Here is a 27810-nt window from a genome sequence, read left to right on the forward strand (position 1 = left end):
TCACACTATAGTCATTATATATTTTGTTTATTTGTGCAGGGGCAGTTTTAGCCCCTTATCTTGAATTTGGGGGGATTTTTGTTCATTCGGCTGCATTTTGCCTATGAACATGTTGGCCAGTACCAAAAGATATTCTGCATAAAGAGCAAAACTGAACATCCTAACATGCAGATTTATAATAACTCATGTGTACATAAATAATGACAACATTTTCATTTTTGCCCGAACTTTTCCTTCAACACTTGGCATCCATGGATGTTCTGGAAGCGTCTACCAGCTGAGCTTTCTTGGGACTTCGAGAATGCTTTCTGTTGTTTCTTTGAGAGATACTCTTCCAGGTGGTCAAGGGAACACTGGGAACCTCCCTCTTTTTTGATGTGAGCTCTGCCTGAACCACTCCCCGGATCTGCTCTTTGTCTTCATCGGAGGAAGCGTCACTCTTAGAGCTCATCTCCACCACAGGGTCCGTGAACACTATCAGCTGATTTCTGCGATGAGGAACTTCACCTGCAGGACTCCCGTTGGCCCCTTTCTCCTTCGTCAGCACGGTGACGGTCATCTGGGCCACGCTGTGGTTCAGAGATGCGCTTCGGAGCAGCATATTGGAGCGTGGCTGCACCATCTGGATGCCGCCGATGGGAATGGTGAGGCTGAGGCTGGGAATCATCACCTGGGGCTGCGAGTGCAGGGGCAGGTGACTTAACACACGCTGGCCTTCCCTGGGCTGTGTGTTCCTGGAGAGACGCCCGTGTGCCGGAGACGCCCGTGTCATGCTGGTCCGTCTCTGAGGACTGTGTGTTTTCACCTTCGGAAGGAGCCAGAAAGACATTTATTTTAGTGAAATCACCAAGTTGTAGAGTGAGCATTACTGCAGTCATCTTTATTCTAGGCAAAGGACATTATTTCTAAACTGTGTGGTAAGTCTTGTTTTGCAGCTACAGCTAAAGATAGTCCTGGTTCATCCCAAATCTGTATTTCATACAGTAGATTGTAAACAGATGCCGTCATTTTTATGGGTCAGTATCTAAGCTTTGGCTTTAATTGTATGTAAAGACCTGTGGCCTGGCTTCTATTTCTAATAAAGGTGCGACTCAAAAATAACACACAGTGTGCTTTGGGAATCAGGATATTTGTTTTGGATGTTTATCTTGGATATATTTGTCTGTCTTGTTTTCAGAGTAATTACATTTTGTGCGCTATTAAAAATCATCTTTCTATAAGTGGACTTAAACAAACTCTCAAACAAAAAGCATCTACATATTTAGTTATCTAGACTAGAAACCCACAGTTTACTCACTACTGACACATGAGTGCGTGGTTGTTAAAAGAGATGGTTAGGGGTTACACGGTTCAGTCTGAGAGACTACTGTAAATATATAAATGCTTATCTTTTCTGTTCATCCCCAAAATTCTGTGGCATGTTTCTTAAAATAATGATCTGATCTTTTTGACATCAAAAACGTCTCTTGGATCACAGGATTCAGGGCTCTGTTTTTACTGCTAACTTAAACTATAACATTATTAAAATCATTTTTGCTAATTGAAATCAAATTAAAATTTTAGGTGATGTTAGATGAAAAACATTAAAAAAGAGGAATGTTGCCTTAGCAGCTAAATTAAATAAATATGTTCAATTACTAAAATTACTAAAACTAAAACTGAAATAAAATAAATTACATACACTAAAAGAACTAAAGATATTAAAAAGGAAACTGAAAATATATATATAAAAAAATACAAATTCTAAATAAATAATAAGAAAAAAAAATTAAAATTACTGCAATAAATAATACTGGTTATATATAAATAACACTATATATATATAATATATATACACACACACACACACACCGAACACACACACACACACACACACACACACACACACACCATATATATATATATATACATATATATATATATATATTTTTATATGCACTTTGTACCAACTAAAAATTACAATTTATTAAATTTATTAGTTTTTCTCACATTACATTTCTGGTTTGGTTCATTTTTTTCTGTAGCTATTGGCTTTTAATTTTGATTTAATATTAATATTTTACCAAAGACAAAAATATTTATACAAAATAAAGGATAATTTATTATAAGGACAATATATCAATATATTTTCTTTAGACTTCAGCCAAAATGTTCCTTAATGCAGGTCAATAAAATACTTTTTTTTTTAAGAATAATTTTACAATATGCTTTAATATGAAAGTAGAATTTTCACTTCAGATAAAATTAAAAACGTTTCGTTGGACAGCATTTAACTTAGTTTAATAACTGTAAATAAACCATTTAAAATGACCTTCATGCTTATTATAATGTCTTGTTAAAATATTCATCACATTTCCTGCTAAAATATAATGTACTAAAATAATAAAAACAAAAAAAAAGTGTTTTGCACAAAAACAATCCGTCATCAACAAAAAAAAACACTTACACCAAAAAAAAATACCACCCAAACAAAACTGATTATTTTTATTTTATTTTATTTATTTTTTCTGTGGGGAGTGTTATTTGCTTTTAGACAAACTGAACAAAACAGGTTTAAACTGGAAACCAGATTACCAATATAAAAATGCACTTTAAATAAATGACCCGGTCGTTTCACTTTTATATGTGCTGGTTTAAAGAGATACATGTCTCATTCAGTCTCTTATCAGTGTTTCATCATGGTTACATGGCGCAGAAACCATAAATAAGCCAGAAAAAAGAAAAATCCTGTGCCATTCAGTCAGACTCTCACCGGTTTGGTCTTGAGGTCTGGTCTGTTGGGAGAGGCTTTTGTTGAGTCTCTGGATCTTTCAGCTTGGCACTGAAGAGTCACACTGGCTCCGACGGTCAATGCAAGTGGACAGCTGGGAGACGAAGGTTGTATGGGGGACAGGGCTCTAATGGGGGACACATGTCTCTCTGGGAATGATGAGGCTGGGTGGTGTGAAGGAGACAAAGACGACAGACAGGACGATGGAGAGAGACTGAGTCTTGGAGAGGGACAGTGTAGAGGGGACAAGTCTCGTCCAGGAGACTGTGGTAAAGCGGGGGACATTTGCAGGCCAGGAGATAGGCTGCGGATGGGGGACGAGCACTTCCCGACAGCGGCTTCAAGGTGTGGAAGGGTTACGACAGACTTGGTGGTCTTAGGAGAGGAGGCTTCTCCATAGTGGCTCGGTTTCCGGGGGCTCATGCTGACAGGGGCTTTGGGATGCTGTTCCCAGCCTGGGTTTGACAGGCCTGAGACGTCACAGGAGCCAGGAACATCTCTGGAGAGAGACGGTGTCTTAGATGACGAGGAGGAGCACGAAGCTTCCTCGTCACCTTCATCATCATCATCGGGCTCGTCCACATCTGTCTCCTCTGCATCTGAGAACTGATGCTCCTCTATCGGCTCCGTCTCGAGGAAATGCTTATCACTGTCACCTACAGCACAAGACAGCATTCATTAGGCATGAATAATTATACAAAAATACATGCCCCCTGACCATATGAAAAAATACATATGCCACAGTAATCCATTGCATCCACGAATACTGCTATATGCAATTATTTGCAATTAATCTGATTCATAATATTACATATCTGACAGTGAAAGTTTTAATGCTTTCAATTAACAGAATAATGATATGATGAATAATGTGTCTGAAATCATGTACAGTACAGGTCAAAAGTTTGGAAACATTACTATTTTTAATGTTTTTGAAAGAAGTTTCTTCTGCTCATCAAGCCTGCATTTATTTGATCAAACATACAGAAAAAAAATGTAATATTGTGATATATTATTACAATTTAAAATAATTGTTTTTAAATTTATTATACTTTAAATTATCACTTATTTCTGTGAAGCAATGTGATTATAGCACAAGGATACATTCAATTGATCAAAAGTGTCATCATTTAAAATTTTACAAACAATTTCTATTTCAAATAAACGCAGCGTTTTACTTTCTATAAATTACAGCAAATCTTCTATTAAAAAAAATGTGAAAAAAATAAAATCTGCATACTACTAAGGTTTATATACATATTATTTTATATACATTTTATTTAAATTAAATGACAATTTTTAGCCTTTTTCCCAATCAAAAGTTCCTCAAAATTTTTTTTTTTTTTTTTTTTTTTCACCTCCTTCATCTGTTTCAAGCTCACACTGGACTGGTCCTGGAGCAGTTCCCTCTGGACACCTCTTCCCATGAGCCTTTGACTTCATATGTTTAGTCAGATGTTTCAACATAGGAAACAAAAAAAGAAAATTTAACTGTAGGAACAAAAAAAAAAAAATATGAACTGTATATTTATATCATATATATATCCCTATGAGATTATACAGGTGTAGACTTAACCATAATGAAATATATATATAATAAATAAATATATATATATATATATATATATATATATATATAAATTATCTGATGTCATAGATCTAGTGAATTCTAACATCTGTTATGCACCTCATAAAACCCTATTATAAACCCCTATCTTTCTTGTGTCTGACTAAAACAGAAAGGTAAAGCACATATTGATGTGTTTGTCCTTTTCGTAAACTAGTTTACCAATAATTACAAAGAACTGTGAAGAAACACATTAAATTAATTGTGAAATGTTGAAGTAAAAAGAGTGAAACAGTATTTTCTTGTCTCCAATAATCTTTGTTTTATTTAGAACTTAAATCATTTTTACAGTGTACTGCTAGTCACTAGTGGACAGTAACTAATTATGTTTACTTCGTTACTAGGGAGACTGAGGGCAATTGTAACCTTTTTTTTTCACATTTTCCATCATGACGCACAATCTACTTGAAATACACTAGTCATCTTTTGACAAGAAACAATTGCAGGTTCACCAGTTAATAATAAAATTGATATGTTTTCACTAATAAGGACAAAGACTATAATATTAAATTAAATGCACAAAGTCAGATTGTTACATGTGCCTCCTTGATGTTTGGGGGTAATTGTAAATCATATTTGTTTGCTAAAAGTAATTTTGTCATTTAGTTGTGAACTAACATATAAAGAAGGGCTTATAGATGTTTGTATTGACTTTGAATCTAATAAATAAATGTCTATTAATAATAATATTAAATATAGTATTATTATATTGGCAGATATGGACTAAAAGCCACAGATCTCCATTCCTGAGCTGTGCAGCATTCAGTACCTTTGGTTTTGAAGGCAAAGTTGCAGTGCTGGCAGACGTAGGGCCGAGCGTCCGTGTGCAGCCGTATGTGTTTGCGCAGCATGCTGGGTTTCTTACAGCGTATTCCACACTCTTCACATACATATCGCCCTCTCCCCCGGCCCCGGACATACACGTACTCCTCACTTGACCTGTACCTGGAAAACCCAACATAACAGCTGAAAGAGTAGTATGCTAGTATGTAGTTCCGAATTCAACAAATGTTTTTAATGTTTGGATGAACTAACCCTTTTTACTGGCTGAAATGAGTGCAACAAAAAAAAGTGAATCATATCAGTAATACTAGTCATATTTATTCAATGATAAACAAACAGAATGGAACAGAAAACAACACTTGTAGGTTGACATTGAAACTGGAAGTTCTCAACATCAACTCTAGGTTAATTAAAATAGCAGCGGAGCATAGCCTCTGGGCTGGAATACGTTTATAAAGAGGCCTATACATTGATCTCACAAATCTGTGTGGGAGATCTGATCTCCGATCTATAGCACCTGCACACTACACTTTTAAAGGTACTCTTAAACAGCTTGATATGTTTGGCACAGTCCCTCTTTCAGACACCACACGTGCATATATATCCATATACACCCCCTCCGCCTACCCACAGACACACACATGGGTAGTCTGGCTGGGTATCCACCCTGTTTGTGTCCAGTAAGTCCCAAAACGGGGCCTCCACTTGACCTCAAACAGAGCACCATTTATAATGTCAAGAACTAGGGCCCCCTCCCTTCACCACCACCCCCGGCTCAGACATGGGGTTCTTGCAATGCCGCTCTGTGCCCAGAGTCCACTTGTCTGTGCCAATCCAAACAGCTGAGAGTGTGGGGGGAACCCTGGACCCGACCCCATGCTCATAACCAATAACATGAGTACAAATCAAGAACTGTGTGCCAGCTTTCTTAAAAATAACAGCCATAATAGAGTTCAATTTTGGGCAGTTTAGTGTTTTAGTTTTAGGCCATGCTGCTGTTTAATTTGTGGTTGTATACAATATTTTCCCAAAGTAACAGACTACTGTTCTTCACACAGTAAAAATTTGATTAATGTGATCCAATAACAAATGTCATTCCAGACATAGACTATCTTTCATCAGGGCTGCATTTATTTGATCAAAAATGCAGTGAAAACAGTAATATTGTGAAATATTATTACAATTTACAGTAATGGTTTTCTATTTTATAGGGCTGCCCTTGACTAAAGATTTTTCTGGTCGACTAATAGTCGTTCATTTTAAGCATTAGTCGACTAATCGCACGTTCATTAATAAACCATTTAAATCATGATAATGAGCCTTTAATTGCCTACATTGCCTAATAAGCACCCAAGCTTGCCACTGCACAGTGGCAGAAGTAATGATAATATGAATGTGTCCGGGACAAACAGTAAGATTAAACTGCATTAACATTTTAATAATCTATTGATAAACTAGTGTTTTCAGCTTAAGAGATGAATTCGATGACACTGACTCGTCATCTCCTCAGCAGTGGATGTGCCTGCATGCAAGTTTCATACAGATTACATAATCTGAGAATATTTGTTTTCCATTTGAATTGGTTCATTTGAAATTAGACATTTCACTCTCTATAGATATATATTTTCATGTCTGTTAGGGAAGTATACACAGAGTTAATTTTGCGCTCAAGTTTACAGAGGCCGAGAAGGCAGAAAGCGCACCCTGTTTGCTTTCATTATTTTACAAAAGCACAATGTTTTGTTGTTATAGTGAGTGCACACAAATAAACAAAGAGGCTTTACAGATTCGAACGATGTATTACTTTTATCTGTATGACCAAAATGACAGAGTATTTTAAGAGCAAGTGACTGCACCGGCGCCTCAATCTGTCATGCTGTGAGCGCGCTAGTGTTCAGACACTTGAATAATGCACATTTTTCTAGGTCAACATTAGATTGAGCGGCCAATTTAAAGTTACTACTCCTTTTTTTAAGCCATATTTGAGGTTGATAAATTATAGGCGAGTGTTTGGATGTACTGTATTACCACAAAATCCAGCAGTTAACGATCTGTCCATGCACTTCCCATGGATTTTATTGATCTGCGACTAAGTGACTAATAGAATTTTGGTCGACCAAGCCTCTTTTTGTCGACTAAAGGTTAGTCAACTATTAGGGGCAGCCCTACTATTTTAATATATGTTCAAATGTAATTTATTGCTGTGATGCAAAGCTGAATTTTCAGCATCATTACTCCAGTCTTCAGTGTCACATGATCCTTCAGAAATCATTTTTTAATAAAACTCTGATAGTATTCGTCTGAAAGAAGAAAGTCATATACACCTAGAATGGCTTGAGGGTGAGTAAATCATTGGGTAATTTGTAATTTTTGGGTGAAATATGAGTTAAATGAGTTAAACCTCAGAGCTTCCATTTAAAGATTCACAAACCATCTTAACCACCTTCAGTCTTTTCATTCTGAAGGGACAGAATGTGTCCTAAACACTGTTTTAACGCTCCCCAGAGACCATACTTGCATGGTGGAAGAGCACAGCCAAATTATGAGTCAATTTTATGGCTGCTCTGAAGAGTATGTTGTGTGTTAAAACTGCCATAATTCCTCAGAAACACCGCAGATGGTTGTTTCTAGGAAGACGTGTGCCTGTAAACTGATCTCAGTCACGACAGACTGAGTTACAGACTACATAACCTTGAAGAATTACACTTCTTTCTTGTAGTAGTGTGTATGACTTCTTTTGTAGTTCATATAAGGCTTGAAGCAAGACTGATTCATAGTTTTAATTCACAGCTCAGATTATTTTATTATATATCCCTCTTTCATTAAAAACAACCACTTACTCTTCACATCTGAAGTCATAAGAGATACAAAATGTGCAGAGTGGTGGTAAGTGAGGACTGGAGTTGAGAACCACTGCTCTAATGAACAACTCTTAGATCCCTTTTAGCACAGAGTGTGCTTTGGTTTTTATGTGTATGCTAACGTATTTGAACTGAGCAAAATTAGTATGAACATAATCTATGCATGCAGCCAGAATTTTTCATGTGCCTTATTTTTTCTTTATTATTTTTATTTATTTTTGCAATAATTGTTCTTTCCACAAGGTGGCAACACTGTTGTTTCACAGTCGAAAAAGAATGGATGTGACGCAACAACAACAATTGACAACCATGTTGTCAAGCACTTGTGCGAGTTGGTTAAAAGATACCCGTATCTCTAGATTAAACCAGTACAAAAGCCTTTTTATCAGTCATAACTTCTATAGAGAAATAGTGCAGATATTGGTCAAGGATGAAACTTTCTAGTGTGCATGTGCTAAACACCAGTGTTTGCATACACTTTCAATTGAAGTATACTTTGAAGGGCTACAAGCCCATAGTATACATGATTTTTTACACATATGCTAGGATATGCATACAGTATGCAGATGACAAAAATTATTTAACGTGTACAGTATAGTAAAGTCATATTTTCTAACCACATGTATTCTGTAGCCTACGTGGTTTTACAAGCATCTGAACTATTCTTTGGGCTTTAGACTAGCGGTTCACAACTGGTGGCTCAACATCCGAAAATGGGTCCAAGGTCTGTTCTGACTGGATCATGAAATGCTAAATGCTATGCATCCGATTAAAATGTGAGTTTAATAGCAACAAGGGTTAAAATGGTTCAAGCCACAGTCATACTAGACTTTACCTTCAATTGTCTTTCATTCATACACACATGAGCATGGGAGAATGGATTCACAAGCTAATGCAGAGCTGCACAGTCTGCTTCAAACAAAACAATGTCATCTTTTGGTAAACTCTGACCTACAAATGGGTATGATGAGAAAAGCTGACCAAAGTAGAGTAGATGGTCTACACATTTCAAATTATCATTACATGTGAATTTTCAAGTATTAAAACCAGAAGCATAACATCATATCCTGTTCATTGCGGTGTGGTATATTCTAATGTATAATTCTAATATAATATAAATATATTTTTGATTTCTAATATTTATAAAGTCTAATATAACCATGGCTTTATACTAACCACAATTTTCTGTGCAGTGAATTATTGACATTTTACTTTTGTACTTCAAACAGTAATGGTACTGTTTGGTTACCACTTAGAATCTGGATATTGAAGTAAATCCAGTTGAAAACCACTGCCGTAAATCTCTTAGATATTGTTTTTTCATTCATATAAAAACACCTCAAAATGTGAGTTTACTGCATCTTGGCCATATCCATATGCCTGCAGCTCAATGACCAAAATCATTGATGCAGTATGGTGTAAATGGGACTCTGTGGGGTTCCACAGGAAGTGACCGCCAGGCTAGGTAGTTTCCTGGCTCGGGCTGTGTAACAGACGGTCCGTGTTGGCTCTGACAACCAACCGATCTCCTGCAGCGGGGCAAGAACAACACTGCTCAAAATACTGACAAACTGGTGACAGAAAGCCTCCATACTTACAACATGAGGAGGGTGTACAGTGCAGGAACTACGACAGAAGTAAAAGACTCTAGCTTTCAGATGGATGATGAGAACAGAAACACCACAGCTGCTGCATTTATGTCAGTATTAAAAGCCAGATTTGAATTAAAATTGACCTGGAATTGCCAGGTATCAAATTATATATATATATATATATATTCTCTAAATGAAATGGCATATCAATGGAAGCATGTTTACGCCACTGTATAAAAAACTAAATGAAATGGCATATCAATGGAAGCATGTTTACGCCACTGTATAAAAAATGTAAAAAGGATATTGCAACTTTTTATCCCATAATTCTGACTTTTTACTTGCAGTTGCGAGTTTACATTTCCCAAGTCTGCCTTAATTTCTCAGAACTGTGACTTTATTTCTCACAATTGCAAATTGGTATGTAGCAATTTCTTCTTTTTTTCTTGCAACTGGGAGTTTATATCTTGCAGTTCTGACTTTATAACTCACAATTTGCAAGAACAATTTTGCAAGAAAAAAAGGTTGCAATTCAGTGAATTGCAGGGAAATGGGTTTCCATATATATCAGTGTTGCCCTTGTTGTTTTCATGATGAATCGCAAATTAGTATGCAAATATTTCAGTGATATTATCACTTGGTTTCATTATGTATAGCCAAATTAGCCTAACTTTAGTATAAAATTTTACAAGTACAATGTTTACAAAAAGCAAAAGCAGACAGCACATAGATAGCATAAATAATAATTATCTACAAAAAAAACAAAGAATCGAATCTAGCTTAACTCAATACATAAAATAAAAAAAAAAAAAAATAAATAAAATTAAATAAACAAAATAAGTATTCTGCCTTGCAAACACTGTAGCTAAAATATACTGCAATCATATACGGCCACATCCACACGAAGCCAGAGCTTTCCCTATCCGATTGTACGGAGCCCCACACATGACATGCAGGAAAAAATAGTAGGCTAAATCGTGCGCATGATTTACTAATTCGTTCCCTCAATGTACTAAAACGTGCACATGATTACTATTGCATTACCTCGATTTACTATTTCGTTCACTCGATTTATAAATTGTGCACGCGATTTACTAATTTGTTCCCTCGATTTGCTAAACCGTGCGCACGATTTATAAAGTGAGTTATAAAGTCAGAACTAATGGGAACGAATTAGTAAATTGTGGGCACAATTTATTTATTTTTTCTTGCATGTCATGTGCGGGGCTCCGTACGATTGTTTTTTTTTCTTTGTTCTAAAAAAAACCTTCTGTAAACATGCCGTCGTCTCAAGAAATATCTGCATACCTGTACACACAAAACCATTGAAACCGACTTAAAACGATGTAGTATACATGCCAGACCAGTATGTGGTGCTGTAATTCTGCCACAGAGATACACTAAAAACGGAGAAGAAGATAAATGGAGTATACAAACATAAATGGATTTTGCTTTAGTAATTTTTGATTGTGCTTTAGTAAAGTTAATAGGCTCGGTAGCTTCTGCAGCACGGACACAATCATGTAGTCCGCCATTGTTGTTGTTGTTGCTGTTACGTGACGTAGTGGTGTCTGACTAGGGTCAAAATGTGGGGTGATGACATCATCGTTTCACAAAATATGTGGATTGGCTGTACACACAAATATGAAAGAGTGTCGTTTTCAGATTTATCCACTCTGGGACCCGGTTTTAAAAAATAGCGTCTGGAAAATAGTTCCGTCTGGAAGAAATGCAGATACGATACAAAATTTTTACATATACAGCTAAATGCATCTACGTATGGACGGGCTCTGCATCATCACACTTTTACACACTGCATTTGTACAAGTGTTATATATTAGTATGACTTACCCTCCTTCACAAATCTGAACCCGTGAGCTGTATTTGGAGGTAGATAGTTGATCCTCATTCTCCTCTGTTGTTTTCTTTTCAACCTCTTTCAACTCAGCTTGCTGGGCTTCTTTCAGTTCTGTGGGCTGGGTGGCATGTACCTACACTCGAGAGAGACATGGGCAAGTTCACCAACCCTATTCCGGGTGCCCAGGGAGATAGAGATGGGGGAAGTCTCATTCAACATTTTCCAGATAGCATTAGAACTGATTTACTTGTACTTTGTCATGTCAAGAGTAAGGTAAAAAAAAAAAGAACTACAAAAGACTAAAAGACTACTAAAAGACTACTAGTGTTTTGATTACTAAAACACTCATATACATTTTAAAATACTGAGCTAAACAAACACAAGCCCCCAAGTTAATAAAATGAATGTCATTTGAGAACATGGTAGCTGGTTGAACAACTTATGACCAGCTTTGAGCAGCTAGGAGCCTGCAATCATGTTCCAAAACACAGCTGCGAATGTAAGAATTTTCATGCACTGACTAGATAAATTCAAGAGCTGTTACATTTACCTCAGTCGTGTTAGGCTTTTGGGAGTCAGATATTTCTTGTTTCCTGTCAAGAGAGGGTGACGTGTCTGCCATGGTGTAGATGAGTGCTGCATGTCTCTGCCTGCAGTGCAACAGGCCTAGCATATCCTTGCTTGTCAGGCCAGGTGGGTATGGGTTGCGGGTACTTGTACACCATGAGGAATAGACTGAGTTTTGTTGTTCACTCTGTATGGATGGATTGGGCTTTATGTAGTTTAGATAGCACCAGCTAAAATTAACGTTAGTGTTAAGAGTAGGAAATGATGTTTCTTTGTGTTCTGTAAGGAAGATGTCACTTTGCTCACCAAGTCTTTCTTCTTTCTTGCATTCGATCAAAACTTTATCATTTCCACTTTCATATTCCTGACTGTCCATCTCCTCCTTCACTCGTTTTTGTTGTTGTTCACTTACTGGGCTGAGCTCCTCACTGCTTGTGGGGGACAGCACACGTTTGGTTGCACCAGCACTTACTGATTTAGATCCATCAGATATTGGTTGTTGGTCTATGATTTCAAACCTTGAGGCCACTGCAACTGAACTGACTCCAGAGCAGCAAGGATCCTGAGGACTTGTTTGTGAAACTGTAGTATAAATGGAGCCTGCATAATGTGGAAGATGTGAATTAAGTCGGACTGGAATTCTCTGGGTTGGTAAAGGTCTCATTAGTTCTGGGTTTGAAGTAACATCAAAACCAATATTCTGATGATGATAATGAGTGAGGTATGGTTGATTGACCCTTGTATCAGAATTCACCAATTCATTCTCCACTGGAATTTCAAGCTTGAGTCCTGTCGACATTGAAGAATAATGAGCTCTGGCAGCACCTGATGCACAAAGCAGACTTCCCAATGTTGAGGGCTGGTCAGTATGAAACTGTTGGGTATTCTCTGATAAAACATGCTGTGATTGCATGATCTGCTTCTCACCAAATGAGTGAATAGTATTGCTTAACATCACACGATGGGTGGTGTTTGGGCTGTAGGAGGTGTCTGGGCTATAGCTGGGTGATGTGTTTGTCCTTTTAGTTGGAGAACTGGTGTTGAAGACTTTAGAAGATTGGTCTTCTTCCTCGGGTTCCCTCACTGCACTATGCCTCATTAGAAGGCATTTCCGCCGTTCTCTCCATCCTGCAGGGGTTCGATCTGGAGACAAACTACTGTAGTCAAATGACTTGCTGCGAGTTTCCGTAATAAGGTTAGCATGTTGAGGAACATGGGGTGCCTGCTCAGATGCAGAGCGCCTCATTTCTCGGTGAGAATTTGTGGGAATTGTTAAAGTATGAGTGGCTCTTGATCTCCTAGTTGGTGTTGTATCTGCATCACCTTTGCAAGCCTCTTCAAATGATGTTGATCGACTGGAGGTATGAGACACACAACTGTCTTGACTTGGACTGTGAGGCAGGGACATTGATTCAAAGCTTGAGTCCCCTGATGACTGGGCAGCTTCTGCGAGACGAAGGCGTTTCTTTTTAGGCGGTAACTTCTCAATTGGAAGTTGGGCCAAAGTTGGACTTCTTTGGGGCCATTGAAACTCACTGACCTTTTCAATGTCCTTAATTTTAGGGACAGTTGGAGGGGGTGATACTGCCATGGTGTTGGTGTTTGAATCTTCAGTGACCAAGATTTCTGGCACTTGGACATTGTGTTGGCGTACAAGTTTACGGAAGGAAGGTTTAGTTGCCTGCATCTTTGATTGTGAGTAAGGAGAACAGTGAGAGACATCATGAGAGCGTGAGACCTCATCTGGTCCAGAGGTTTTTATAGCACTATCATGTTTCTCAAATGAACTAGTATGCTGTATGACAGATATTCCTTTCAAAGCAACATCTGTACCATGTTCTTGACCCAGTTCAATGGTCCCTTTAATAGGCTTCTCAAAAGATGGTGTAGATCCTTTCCGTGGTATATAAGAAACAGAGGGTAAAGAAGGATCTTCAAGTTCAATACTTTCTTCTTTCCTTCTTTTTCTAAAAGCTAAAGCACCAGGACGAGTTGTGTGTGTTCTTGTGGGCTCTTCCACTTGATAGACTTGACTTTCAATTTGTTGAGAAATGTGAACCGTGCAGCAGTGTTGTTCGTGTGTTTGATATCTCTCCCAGTCATTAAAAACTATACCACATGCATCACACTCAAATGTATCTTGTTTCTGGCTGGGATCTGGCACTGAGGGATGAAATGGTGATCTGGAATAGGATTGTTCCTCCATGGTAATTTCAGCACCAATGGGCAATTCAATGGCAGGCTGCCGTCTAAGCATACCATGACGCCGATTCTGAAGTGGCTGCTGGTCATCAAAGGATTGGCTAAGGCGAAGGCTACGAGAAGTTTCAGACACATCACTAACACCTGCATCTGAGGGCATAGAGTGACTTCTTAGAAGAGGAGCAGTGGTGGTTGGGTCAGCTTGTTGGATACTAAGAGAATGGTGATGAAATTTCTCACAAGGTACACCAAGAGTAATAGAACCACTGCTCTTCGCACTCAAATCTAATTCTTTTGGACTGTGAAGAAAGGGCTCTTTAGAAGAGGTTGGCTTCACTTCTGTGCTGCTTCTCCTAGAGAATGAGAACCTTCTGGGTTTGACACTGTCAATCTTACTGGTGTCTACCACAGCCTCATTAATGGTGATGAGTTTAGTTATGTGGTCAATAACTTGCTTTTTAGGCACAGTGAATGGAATTCTTTTCCCTTCTTGCCCAGCAGGATTGTCATGCTGTTCACAAGTAGTCCTTTGTAAATGACCAAGGCGACCAAACTTTCCAAGTATGACCTCTGCATAGCTTTTGGCACTTGTGTTTGGTGGACTATCTTGAGAGACTTCCGTGCTCTCAGATCGAGAGAAATAGCCAGACTCTGTGCTACCTTTGCTATTTAGTCCAAATGATGAGGATGCTTCATCAGATGATCCTATAGGTGTTCGTCTTCCTCTGCTAAGTCTCATTGCAAGTCTCTTTTTAACTGCATGGGAGTCTTCTGTACCTTGAAACTGTCCCTCAGAGCACTTTTCTGAGACATCTGACTTTTGAGTGGACATTCTTTGTTTTTCTAAAAAGGAAGATGGTTGGCTTTCTTCATCTGATTCTGTAAGTGGCTCCTCTGAACACCTTATACCTGGTCCATCCGTTTCTGCAGTGAGACCAGCTTTCACCCTATGAGTGTGGGACTTTCTGTGTTTATAAAGGTTACTTTTAGTCTTGAAGGAGAACCCACATGGTGCACAGGGGTAAGGTCTCTCTCCAGTGTGCGATCGAATATGTTTCTGAAGCACGCTGGGCTTTGCACAAGCACGACCACAGTATGAGCACACATATTTTCCAGGCTTTTGAGGTTTACGCTCACGTTTTTGTCTAGGTGTACCTTCCAGGGTCTCATCCATGGAACAGGATGGTATAGCTGATACTGCTGAGGATGAAGCTCCAGATGGCATTTCACTAGACTCCCTCATGCTAGAAACAAGACATCCAGAACTTCCAGATGCCCTCGGAGACATTCCCTCTTTAACAGTGTCTGTCTCCTGAGCAGGTTTCCTCTGTAATCTGAGGCGCTTTCTCTCAATATTAAGATGTTTTTGCTGTTTTGCATGTTGCTGCTGGTTGACAACCTTGTTCTGTTCATGATACTGCGGGACTAAATGTGGCTGGGGACTGTCCACTGAAGTCTCATTCTGCTTTTCTAAACCTCCAGATTGCTCCCCTGTGGTCAACTGGCTATGCAAGGCCTCCATAAAATGAGATGAAAGCTTGAGGTACTGTTTATTGCAGACTGTATGAATGACCAATTAATTTATGACCATTCAGAGCATCGCATAATACTTTGTTCCACATGACATATGCATGGATTGTACATATTTGTCACAATTGGAGCATTCTGTATACATTATTGCTTAATGTGAGAAGAACGTCTTCAAAAGGAATTATATGAAATACAACTACAATTTTCTTTTTTTTTCAGTTACAGGAAATTCTGCCTCTTCTGTTTCTTGTCTATTCTTGTCCTTGAAAATCCATGGCAAATATGTTTTTCCACAAATGCTCTCAAGTCCCAGTATTCTGCAGTTGCTTTATGATGATCCACTTCAGAGATTTAAATTCTGGGGAATATCAGAAGACAACAAAATTAATCACTGTCAATTCTATGTTACTACTAAACTAAAGCTAATAAAATACAATACAAACACACTTATATTTGTGTGTGTAGCAATGCTCAAAACCTTTAGGCCACACATACATATGTGAACATTAGAAAGATGTCATCTGTTAGTCAAAAAGATAGCAGTTATCGGAGTGAGTTTGTACCACGCATTTCCAGCAATACAGAAAGACGAGTATTATCACAGTTTGCTTGGTACTAAAGTACCAACACTTTTGACATCATTGAATCACTAAATTAACTACATCTAATACGATTGTAGCTAACCTTCTTCCTGTTCAGTTGTAACAGTTGTTCACTTTGACTGTTAAAAGAAAACTCATTAAAACATAAACTGTCTAACTGGACTAAAATAACATTACAAGACATTAGAGTTTCTATAAATGTCTGTGTATGTGCATATAAAAAGAAGTCTAAGTAGGATGTATTGAAACAAGCAGTGAAGACTATGGGCTTTTTGGTATTCTCACAATCTAAGACAGCACTGATGCTTGTGAAAATAAATTCTGACACTGCTTCACTAGAACACAGGGTCACAGGCAGTGGGCGGCCTGCCCACTCTGATGAATAGCGCACCCCCAACCCCAAGTTTATTAACCTATAAAAAAATTAATATTTGTTAAATAATTTTTGTATAATCTATTTTAACACAATTACAAAACTATTATAACATCTCAAATAACTAAAATAAATAAAATGTGTTTTTGCCTAATTCTTGATGAGTGTGATTGGTAGCTGTGTTAGGCAATTTGGTGTTATCCAGGCTGTCTCGTGCATGTCATGCCTGTCAATTTGTGTGTTTTCACCCATTCAGTTAGCCCGTAATTTGCAGCTGTGTGTTAGAACAAGAGCAGCAATGCATAATTCTGTAAAAAGGACTTTTAAAAACTTGCACTGATGAGGGAGAGAATCCATCCATCAGTCCGCAAGTAACTCTAAGACTTTTCAGTTCCAAACGCAGGCTGATCCGGTTCATTCTGTAAAGCGGGGAACACACTACTGTCAGGCCTATTATGAATGTAATTTGGGCTCAGGAAGTGTTTTCAGTCAGTGTTCAAAAGTCGTTTAGTGTGCGGTGTCTAAAGAATTTAAGGCCAGCTGTTGCCAGTCATCCTCACAAAGATTATTTTTATAAATTTTGTGACTGACGCTGGCAACTTAATATTTCCAAATATGTAGGTCTATTAATTTAAATAACGAATTAACAGAAAAAAACAAAACATTTCTGAATCAAATAATTTTATACACTTTAGTTATATATAATATATAGTAATAGGCTACATTTATGTAGAATGATGAAATGAAAATTCAAAATATACAAATAAAATTTTAAATGACTTCTGTTTCAGAATAAATAAAGCCGTATTTAATTTTCATCCTGAAAATTAAAACAAAGAAAAAACAAAGGTTTTGTATGTGGACAGGTTCTAGCTATTGTAATCTGCAACAGTATTTAGGGATTGGGGCTATTGTAAATTATTGTAGGTCATGTTTGTGATGGTGACAGAGAAGTTGTAGTTTTACTATGTGTGTCTTCCACTTTGTTCCGTTTTTTTTTTTTTTTTTTTTTTTTTTTTTTTTCAATATGATCAGTGAAAAGATTGAAATGATCTGAATACTGAGTCCGACTCCATCCATTAGTTGCCCGCTCACTTTTGCCCATGCCCGCCCAAAAATACAATTCTGCCTACGCCACTGCTAGAACACAATAAGGAATTAGGCATCCCACTCACTGACCAGCTGGTATTGGCACCCACGCTTTGCTTTAGGGGGCGGTTAGGTGTGGAACCACAGGAGATGCTGCTGGTACATATCAAAATCACTGCCAACTATACATTCCAGCAGAATTGTTGCGTGAATCCAACTCTAAGTGTTCACAGACTTCCAATTATAGTGAAAACAGAACATATTGATGAGTATATTATTAAAGTATGCTGCATTGTGCATACATATTAGTGTAGTGTAGAGAATCTGAAAGGTTACAATTACATTCAGTTAACCAAAATAATTGATTCAAAGAAAATTAAACAATACTCATTGAAACTCTAAACAAATCTTTCGTTTGTTTTTAACAAAAATGCACTGTGGTTTGAAGAACTCAAATCAAAAAGGTTGAAACAATAAGATCTGAACCTCGGTTTTAACCAAGAAAAAAAAAAAAAAAAGATAAAACTGCCTGCTTGTATTCACATGCCATTCTTTGGCTCGTGGTTTGTTATGTTTGATGAGGATATGTAGGTCGGACGGATAGTGTAGGAGGCCTAAAACATGGTGGTTGTCTGGACTTGGATGAGAGTCAAGTAAGCATTCATCTCTCTAGAACCACCTGTTCTGTCCTCCCACTCAAAAACACTGGCGACCTTGAATCACAGACTGCAGTGGCACATCATAATGACTCATTTTATCTCAAACACAGTTTATTACAGTTTCCCAATTCTGTATTCAAACTACACACATTGTTCTAGATTACGAGTCAGGATTAGAATTCAACTCGAAACACACAAGGATGTCTTTTGAGGTAAACTCATAAAGTCCCTGCAGGTAATCAACTCAACCCATGATGATATCCTACATCACAGACAAAACGAACATTTAAAGGGATTGTGCCAGCAACAGGGAAGAACCAAGGGCACTGATTTGTACTGACTTCATGAGAACATGAAAACATTCAATATGTGTCAAACAGAATCATCAAGCTGCACTGTACAAGATCACTGGGCACCTGTGAGCATTTGAAAATATTTCATAATGAGGTCAGTGACTAGTCTTACCACACCACAGCGTAACCCTGCCAGGCTCAGATGGTTTGAATCTGGGCATAAAGCTTTGTCCACTCCGCAAAACCAAAAACACACAAAACATAAGCTTTGCACCGTACTTAACCAAATCCAAAATATGTCGTTTAAATACATTTAAGAAAGCTCGCCAATTTTCCCTCTCGCTCACTAATGGGCACCCAGTGGTGGTTCCTATGGCAACGGCCCTAAACCATGCAATGGCAGATGGAAGCAAAGCTGGAGGGCTAAATTTATCTCCCAGCATCCTCCCTGACTACAGAGTGAGTGCCTGACAAGCCAAGGTGCCCCTCTTCTCTCCAAAAACCCTCACCTCTCCAGACAGGAGCTGATGGACGAGGAAAAACTATATCAGAATCTAGTATTTCTTTTCATTGTTTCATTTCAAAATAACATCAAGTAAAATCTTACAGTAAAGTCAGATATTTTCAAATTCAATGCAAGTTTGAATTAGCAAAGATGAATGCAGGACTTTTTTTTCAATTAAATCCAAATTAGCAGACCACAATTAGCAAAGCTCATGATAAATAAACCATTGTATGAAATACTTCTCAGAGACTTAAGTTAGAGATACAGACTATTTTAACCATTTGGTAAATTTCTGCAGCTGCTGCATGGTCATAACGAAATCTCTCGTATAACTTCACATTACATAAACATTACTCATGCAGACAGAGATAAACAACACAAAGCATCTCAGCTCTGCAGTCATTCTGCCGTGTGGCAGGCATTCCAGAAAAGCAGTCTTTTGCCTTTTCTATACATCTGTTATTTTCATTCGCTTCTGTACATATTAGCAAACCATCAACCCAATTCCAGTGACTTCATCTATACTGTTCATGTCCATTTCCCAGGATTTAAATTTCCCCTCCCTCCAGTGAAAGACCCCTAGGCCACCCCCAGCATCCATCCGCTCCGAGTCTCATTCATACGGCAGCAGCGTAGAGGAGGACACATACGCAGTACAGTCAGTCCATTCATCCTCTCTTTGCTTGCCTTCTGTACTGGCAGCCATTTGAAACACACACACACACACACACACACACAGTACACTACAGGCAGCACACTGCCTCCCAGACTCAATGTCAGCCGGTACACTGTACAACCAGACATATATAACTCTCACAATTCAGCATAACACGTAACACAAACCATACAGAGAGCTGAGCACCCTTTAAGACAAGCAGCATCATGATCCCGTAAATGTGAGCCCTGCAGAAGTGGTTGTGTGTGAAATCTGGTAATCAAGCAGATTAGACTGGTAATCATCAATGTCATTTACCTGGTAGCTGCAGGTCTCCTCTTCAGCCCTGCTAATATGTGAGAGCAGTCAGGCTTTGAGTGAAGGCTGAGAGCGTGTGAGTCATAGCAAGAGAGACGGCTAAATATATAAATGATCAACCTAAGAATAACCCGCCAAAGTTTACCCGCTAACCGTGAGGCGAAGGGGAGGTGAGATTGTGCTTCTTGCACGGTGGATGGACAGCAGAGATTTTCAAGAGTTGGAGGCACAGATGCCACTTACCAATGCCAAAATGTGTCATTTATTTTCAGGTAGGAGTGGGAAATCAAAACTGACCGCATTTACTTTAGGAACACATGCTCTTATTGAGAACTATTCATTAGTGCATTGATACATTAGATGTTATTTTTTAAAAACTTCTACCTTATTTTCTTTTTGAATATTTTGTTTCGCTCAGAAATGCATTGCATCACATGAGTAAAAAAAGAACAGCAATTCAGTGTAATGATATGTAATGCCATGAAAACATCCTTGTCAGAAGAAGATCAGGTTTGCTGAAGACGCGTATAAAATGTAATGAGAAAAAAGAGCTGAAACGGCTTAACAGTTGGGTTGTTACATTTCAGTTTACAAAAATACAATCAGATATTTGTTCAATGTTCTTACAGACTGCCAGTGAAGCATGACATCCAGTTGGGACCCACAATGATGTTTTTGTCTGGCAAACATCAAGAAGTCATTTCTTAATCATATGTTGATATTGTTTAGTAAAATATCTAAATGTTCGATATAAGAAACAATACCTTTTTTTTTTTCTTTTTCATTCATTTAGATCATCGTTGATCATGTTAATACTGCATGAAGAATGCTTTGTGATAATTTATACAAAATGTATGCTTAATTGTATAATGCAAATAAATGTGCACTTGTATTGTACTTCAACTTAAGAGCATATTTAAAAAAAAAAAAAACACTGCCATGTAAGTGTACTTAAAGCATTTTCTTGACTTTTTAACACTTAACTTTAAAAAGTGCACTTTGTAATACTGTCAAATTCAGTTTTACTTTCAAGTACCTTTTTAATAATTTTTTTGTAGTGCTTCAAAGTACACTTATTTTGAGCATACTAAAGCACATGTAAAGTACTTGATTATAAACTCTGGTGTGCTATTCAGTATTACATTTAAAGTTAATATATTTGAAAGGCGGTGAATTGTAGCTTCATCATTACAAATGTGTAAGTTTCAATAGAAATGACATTACAGGATATTTTTGTGTACTATAAATGGTTGTACACTTCAAACATATGTCAAAGACAAGAGAATTCATTACGAAATTGCATATGAAACTGTACTTAAGTCTTACTGAAGTGGGTTATTGAAATGCCGCTTTGGGTTTTCGTTTTCCAATGTGAGGGAAAAGACTTTAAGCAGACTTTCACATTCAGCTTTCTACTCTGCCCATCAGTCCTGAATCTGAACAAGATGGAAAGAATCAGGCCGTGGAAAAAAGGGGATCCAGTTAGAGAGTGGCTCTGGAGAACATCCACATGTTACTGCCCAAACTCACTGAAAACTCACTCCTCCGCTCCAGCTGAAATAAGACCAGGACTTCTGACATCATTACTCTTTTTTACTTATTTCCATTCATACAGTTTGAAGGAAGCTAAAGCCCAGTGTGCAATACTGAAGGAAACAGGCTGATGGGTGAGAAACAGGAAACTTGAAACACATTCTTGCTGAGAAGACCAGTTTAGACCACAATGAGTTTCAAAGGTGTTTTAGGGTGCTTTACTTGTCTAGCTGTTGTATGTTGATTTGAATTGACAAGTTTGAGTCAAGGTAACTGTGACGAGTGGAGCAGGGCCGAGAGCCGTGGGAACGGAGCGAGGCCGGTGGAGTGAAGGATGATGAGCGACACCTGCGTCACTCACCGGTCTCAAGTCCCACGGAGGACCTCCGGAAGGATAAAAGGAGGAGTGCGAATGTGAAAGACAAGAGAGGACCAGGCCTGGGTTTTATTTTGTGTTTTGTTTCTGTTTGTGCGCGACAGTCGTCCGCGAGGGGCTGTCGCGCTCTTTTGTGTTTATTTTATTATCAAAGTTTTTGTTTAAATGTTCACCGGTTCCCGCCTCCTTCTTCCGGACTTACGAATTGTTACATTGGTGCCGAAACCCGGGAGGAAGGAAGGACACACTGCCGGAGCTCCCTCACAGCTGTGGTGAATTCACGGTGCCATCGAGCATGGCGGAGCAGTCTGCCACCATGGACGCTCGAGGCGGTGGGCTGGAGTGAGGCCGGAGCCTGCTGCCATCCACCATGTTGGGGAGGAGCAGGGAACAGGGTACTCCTGCCGGCTGCCCAAACCTGGAGGAGCCGTCACCATCCACCAGGTGGGGGAGGAGTGTCGTGCTGTCCACCGAGGGCTTTCCAGTGCCACCGCCAGGCATCGCTGTAGAGTTTACCCAGCTGGTGGAGGGCCGAGTGGCAGTGTGTCTGGGAACCGGAACAAGATTTTTTTTCCCCCTTTCTCCCCTCTCTCATCTCTGTCTCTCCTCATCCTTCCGTCTCCTCTTCTCTCGCCTCGTCTGTCTGTCCTTACCCCCAGGTACGCTGTGATCGGCTCCCCACGGAGGGGGGATAAGGGGAGTAGAGCGCAGTCCCTGGAGTACCCCCCGCCCTGCGAGGTGCGATGGGGGTATGTTGCGAGTGGGGCGGGGCCGAGAGCCGTGGGAATGGAGCGAAGCCGGCGGAGTAAAAGTGATAATGAGCGACACCTGCGCCACTCACCGGTCTCGAGTCCCATGGAGGAGCTCCAGAAGGAGAAAAGGAGGAGTGACGGCAGTGCAAGATGAGAGTGGACCAGGCCTGGATTTTATTTTGTTTATTTTGTTATTAATGTTCGCCGGTTCCCGCCTCCTTCTTCCCAACTTACGAACTTACAGTAAGTTACAGTAGTTACACTTTGTTACAGTAACAGCTACAATTTTTCATAATGGGAATTTGTTTCATTAGCAGCAAAATACCAGTCAACTTTGTAATGTGAGAAAGTTTTTATGGCTTACAAGTAACAGCTGTTCACACAGAACACATTTTTTACCTTTAAAAATGTAAGACGCTGGACTACAGTCTCTTTAATAACAAGAGTCTCAAGATGTTTTTTTTAAAAATGCGCCACTCAGCCATGAGATGGAAAATTGATAGAACTGATTTACTGGTATTTCTCAAATAGCTCTGTTCACACATGATCTCTGATCCATAACTTACTAATAATTTTCCAAAAAGGGCTGTATGTTTGAAAACCCCTGATGTCCCTATACACTACTAAATAAAATATATGAGGGCTGTGCACCAGCTCTGTTCCAAAGCAAGGATATCAGCACAGCAGACAGACCCTGAGTTACTGTCATACATAACATTCAAACTGTCCTGGCCTGTCATGTCACATTAAGCTAGAACATCAGATGCTAGGTGAGACTCTGTCTTACCAGTGTACTCCAGGTGAGTCAGTCTAAAAATCCTGTTCTCTGTGCCAAAGGAGAAAACTCTCTGGGCTCAATGTCACCTGCAAAACAGAGAGAGACAATCAGTCACACAGTCTAAACCAATGCCTAAATACAAACCTCAACATAATGAATCTGCTGTTAAGATACTGATCTGCCTTTATATAAACCACCACCAAAAAAAAAAGTTTGGACACACCTGCTCGTTCTTAATTACTACCATTTCCCACATTACCATGTAAACTAAAAGTCAAAACTATGAATTAACACAAAGACATCTGTGCAGCACAGGACAATATTAATTAATAAGAAGCATGCATGAAAGAGACATGCTTCCACAATCCCAAATTCAGTTGTCTTTCACAGATTTATTAGTCTTACTAAGTACTCATGTAAACACAGTTGGTAATGACTTAAGTTAACTTAAGAAGTGTGTATCAGTATATTGGATCAGTGCATTAAGTCTTAAATTGACAGTAGCCTAACACACCTGCTGCTATATTAGGGCTGCAACAAACAATTATTTTGACAATTGATTAATCTAACGATTAGTAGAATTATTAATTGACTAATTGTCTATTATTTAACTGATTAATCAGTTAGCTTTGATCAATTATTCATTCAATTTGTTAAAATACTGAATTATACATATTCTATACAGTATATTTTAATATACATATAGAGCTGCTTTATTGTTGAAAATCAAACTGTAATTCTAACTTAAAGCTATTTTAACACTGCTATTTTTATTTTTAATACTGTAAAGCTGCTTGCTTTAAAGCTGTCTATTGCATAACATGTTAAGTATAAATAAACGTGACATGCCGTGACATGCCGTTACTGGAGTGCCGACTGCAGAGCATTTTTATTTATTTATTTTTTGTAGTTTTGTAAATCACTGTACTGGTATGGTTTGGTTTGCACTTCTTTGTAAGTGGGTCTTCTTTTATTGGACTGCAGCCCTGGAGAGCTGAATTACAGTCTTGTGCTACAGTGCCACACTGGACAGTAGAACTGCTTACTAAAAATGTAAAGCATTGTTTACTTAATTTGCATCTTTCTTATATTGTATTTGTCGTGTTGTTTGTAATTAATATCTTTCACTTTTAGAAAAAAAAAAAAAAAAACGGCACACTGGGGTGGTACCTTTTCAAAACATACTAATATGTACCATTAGGTACTAATATGTACACTGAGAAACTTATATGCACCTTTGAAGTACTAATACCCTTTATGGGTAAATAAGGTACAAAGGTGTACCTTTTCAAAAGGTACCGCCCCAGTGACAGCATTTATATTAAATTATCATATATGCTTGACAGTTGAAAATTAGTATCATTCTCTTGTCCAAGATAATGAAGAACACAAATTCAGTAAAATGTGTCAGACATTTTTACTGGTAATGTATGTCACAGCAGTGTAGTATTTTAAAGCATATGTGTGTTTGATTAAGCGTGTGAGAGAGTATGTGTGTGTGTGCCATGTATTCACAATAAATGAGGGTCATTCATTTCCCTTTGAGCATCCAGAGGGGCACCTGAGAGGGGTTAAAAAAAAACTACCACGTCTGGGGTGGGGGCCAGTCACACCCCTTGTCCATAAACCCACAGACATACACTTAAACATGGAAATATGTACACACACAAACAGCCCTAAACTGAGGTTACGATGGACTTCCCAGCATGTAACAAGAAAACCATAGACTGGGCCACAACTTCAAATAGAACTGCGCTCTGAAAAAAGTCAAGGACAGAAGCACACGCAGGGAACCCTTCACTTCAAATACATATCTGGAGCCACAACATACCTTCTGGTGAGGCTTTTCTGGAAGATGTGTTATTAACTGTAAAAACAACACTGTTTACACAGTATCTAACACTGCCAATATTTGTCAAATAGTAATAAAGTCTCAGAAAAGGTGGGCTCAGCATTTTATTGTCACTGCTGTTAAAATGCTGTCACAGCACAGGATCACACGTTTGGAACATGGCAGATTAAACCAAGATGGATCAAACCATCTGCATCCAACCAGAGAGTGCTGAAGAAAATTCATCGCATATGAGTCACCTTACTTCCAGTAAAGAGTCTCACTGAGCACCCTAACAGTCTCATTCCTGACTTACCACTCCATATTACTGTTTCTTGTGATGCTTACTGGAAAAGCCCTGATTATTTTACCAAAGGATGCTCAGCATCTTTATAGTGTATTAAGTTATAGCACCAAAGCTGACATGTAGGATGGAAGTCACTAAAATGTTTTTGAAAAAAGTAATAAAACACTTATAAAGGGTAGTTTACGGAAAGGTTTTGAAACAAAGAAGAAAAAAAAATACAGATGAGGAAAAGGGGCAGTCTAAAATCCAGACAAAAATCTAAAGAAAATCCATCCTCCACCCACAGCATACACAGACCATACATCGATCATACAATACCATATGATACCAGTTTCATACTATAGAGTACAATTCCCTAGACAAAGTGCAGCTCTCTTCACCAAACTTTCCTAATCTAGCTCTATCTGCTAGTACACACATAGACATCATGGACATGTGCGGATAACCTACAGATATTAAGTGCTGTCTTTAAAGCAACTGTTGCCTAACTGGTTGAAGTGAGATGAAAACACTTTATGCGATGTGATTCATAAAAACATAAAAGATAAGAGTGGGGTCTATAGGCAGCTGTTAATGCACTAGTTAACCACCATAGGGTAGTCATTATAAATTGTCTGAACGTGCTCACTGTATGTTACTTCAGATGGGGCGTTAAATGGATCTATGCTAATGGTGTAAGGCCGGATGCATTATCACTCAGTTAATTTTAAACAGGATGCAAAGCTTTGTGTCACACAGGCTCAACCTGAAATTTGGCAGTCACTGAAGCTGCTTGATGCACAAACCAGGCTCACTTGAATATGTACTTGTGGTGACATTTTAGCAAATTGCTTATTCAGTGTTTTGCAACACATTCAATGTGGAAAAAGCATTTTCAGTTTTATCCAAAACAGATCAATGTGAACCTGGCAATGTTTTATTACGTTGGCTGTTGTCCGGAAATGAAATGTCTGGTGGGTGTTGCTACAAGATTAATGCTCTTTTGTACCACATACACTTAAACATAAATCTAACCAACAATGTTAACAAAAACAAACACGAAATAAAAAATGGATTTGCTGTAGCAGCCATGACATTTTAGCTTGATGCCAGAAGTCTTTGACCTCTTCTATTGCAAGTGCAATGATGTACCAGGTGTGCTATCGAGCATGTTTACAGCACCAGAAAAGCCATACACACAGAGCTAGTTATGTGATGCAAATGTTAAAATATATTAGAACATGAAAATAAGTCTTTAATAATCAAGAATCTGCCCATAATCATAATTTGCAAGAAAAGTTGTTGGTGTTTTACTGTCACTAATGTTTATTTAGCCAGAAACTGCAGTGGATTGTAAGCATAGTTATGTTTTTTGAGTTTTCCAAAAATGAAGGTAAAGGAATGTTTTTACAATGAGCCTATACAACTAGTGTCCAACAATTTAAATTGAAACAAAGCATCTAGGAATCTATTCTCTGAAGAAAAAAAAAAAACATGTTCAATGTTTTTTGAGAGCAAAGAAAACAGTGAGGGAGTAGAGGGTTTTATTATGAAAGGGACTACGGTTCCACCCCATGAGAGCAGCCCAGGCAAACAGATCAGTTCTGATAGCAAGGTGATGTCATGCGGAGAGGGACCAGACACATGTTCTCTCATTTCACCAGCACTGAATCAAGAGACAGGCTATGGCACACTTCCAAATCCCTGCTGCCCTGAACTCTATAGCCTTCATAGTATGAGAGATAGATAGATTACGGTGGGTGATGGTGCTTCGAAATGTGCAGATAAGTACATTTATGAATAATATAATTGTTTGAACTTTTCTGTTTTAGAAATAACACACTATTGTTAATCCAACAAGCATGACTAATCATTTACTTATTTGAAAGTGAAAGTGAAGTGACATACAGCCAAGTATGGTGACCCATACTCAGAATTCGTGCTCTGCATTTAACCCATCCAAAGTGCAC

At 38.4% G+C, this 27810-nt stretch overlaps 1 protein-coding gene across 1 annotated transcript in view; it reads right to left on the reverse strand.

Moving 5' to 3' along the window:
• LOC109112076 (transcription factor HIVEP3-like) overlaps nucleotides 1–27810 on the reverse strand; it is a 35703-nt gene continuing 7893 nt past the window's right edge. Inside the window, exons 2-8 of the mRNA XM_042776042.1 lie at nucleotides 23733–23809; nucleotides 12042–16148; nucleotides 11485–11624; nucleotides 5164–5342; nucleotides 4129–4227; nucleotides 2753–3426; nucleotides 1–805 (exon numbers count right to left, since the gene is read on the reverse strand). Coding sequence (XP_042631976.1) covers nucleotides 236–805; nucleotides 2753–3426; nucleotides 4129–4227; nucleotides 5164–5342; nucleotides 11485–11624; nucleotides 12042–15782 — 5403 coding nt within the window. The 5' untranslated portion in view covers nucleotides 15783–16148; nucleotides 23733–23809 and the 3' untranslated portion in view covers nucleotides 1–235. The remainder of the gene's footprint in view (nucleotides 806–2752; nucleotides 3427–4128; nucleotides 4228–5163; nucleotides 5343–11484; nucleotides 11625–12041; nucleotides 16149–23732; nucleotides 23810–27810) is intronic.

The sequence above is a fragment of the Cyprinus carpio genome, chromosome A19 (genome assembly GCF_018340385.1).
Source record: "Cyprinus carpio isolate SPL01 chromosome A19, ASM1834038v1, whole genome shotgun sequence".
Classification (NCBI taxonomy): Eukaryota; Metazoa; Chordata; class Actinopteri; order Cypriniformes; family Cyprinidae; genus Cyprinus; species Cyprinus carpio.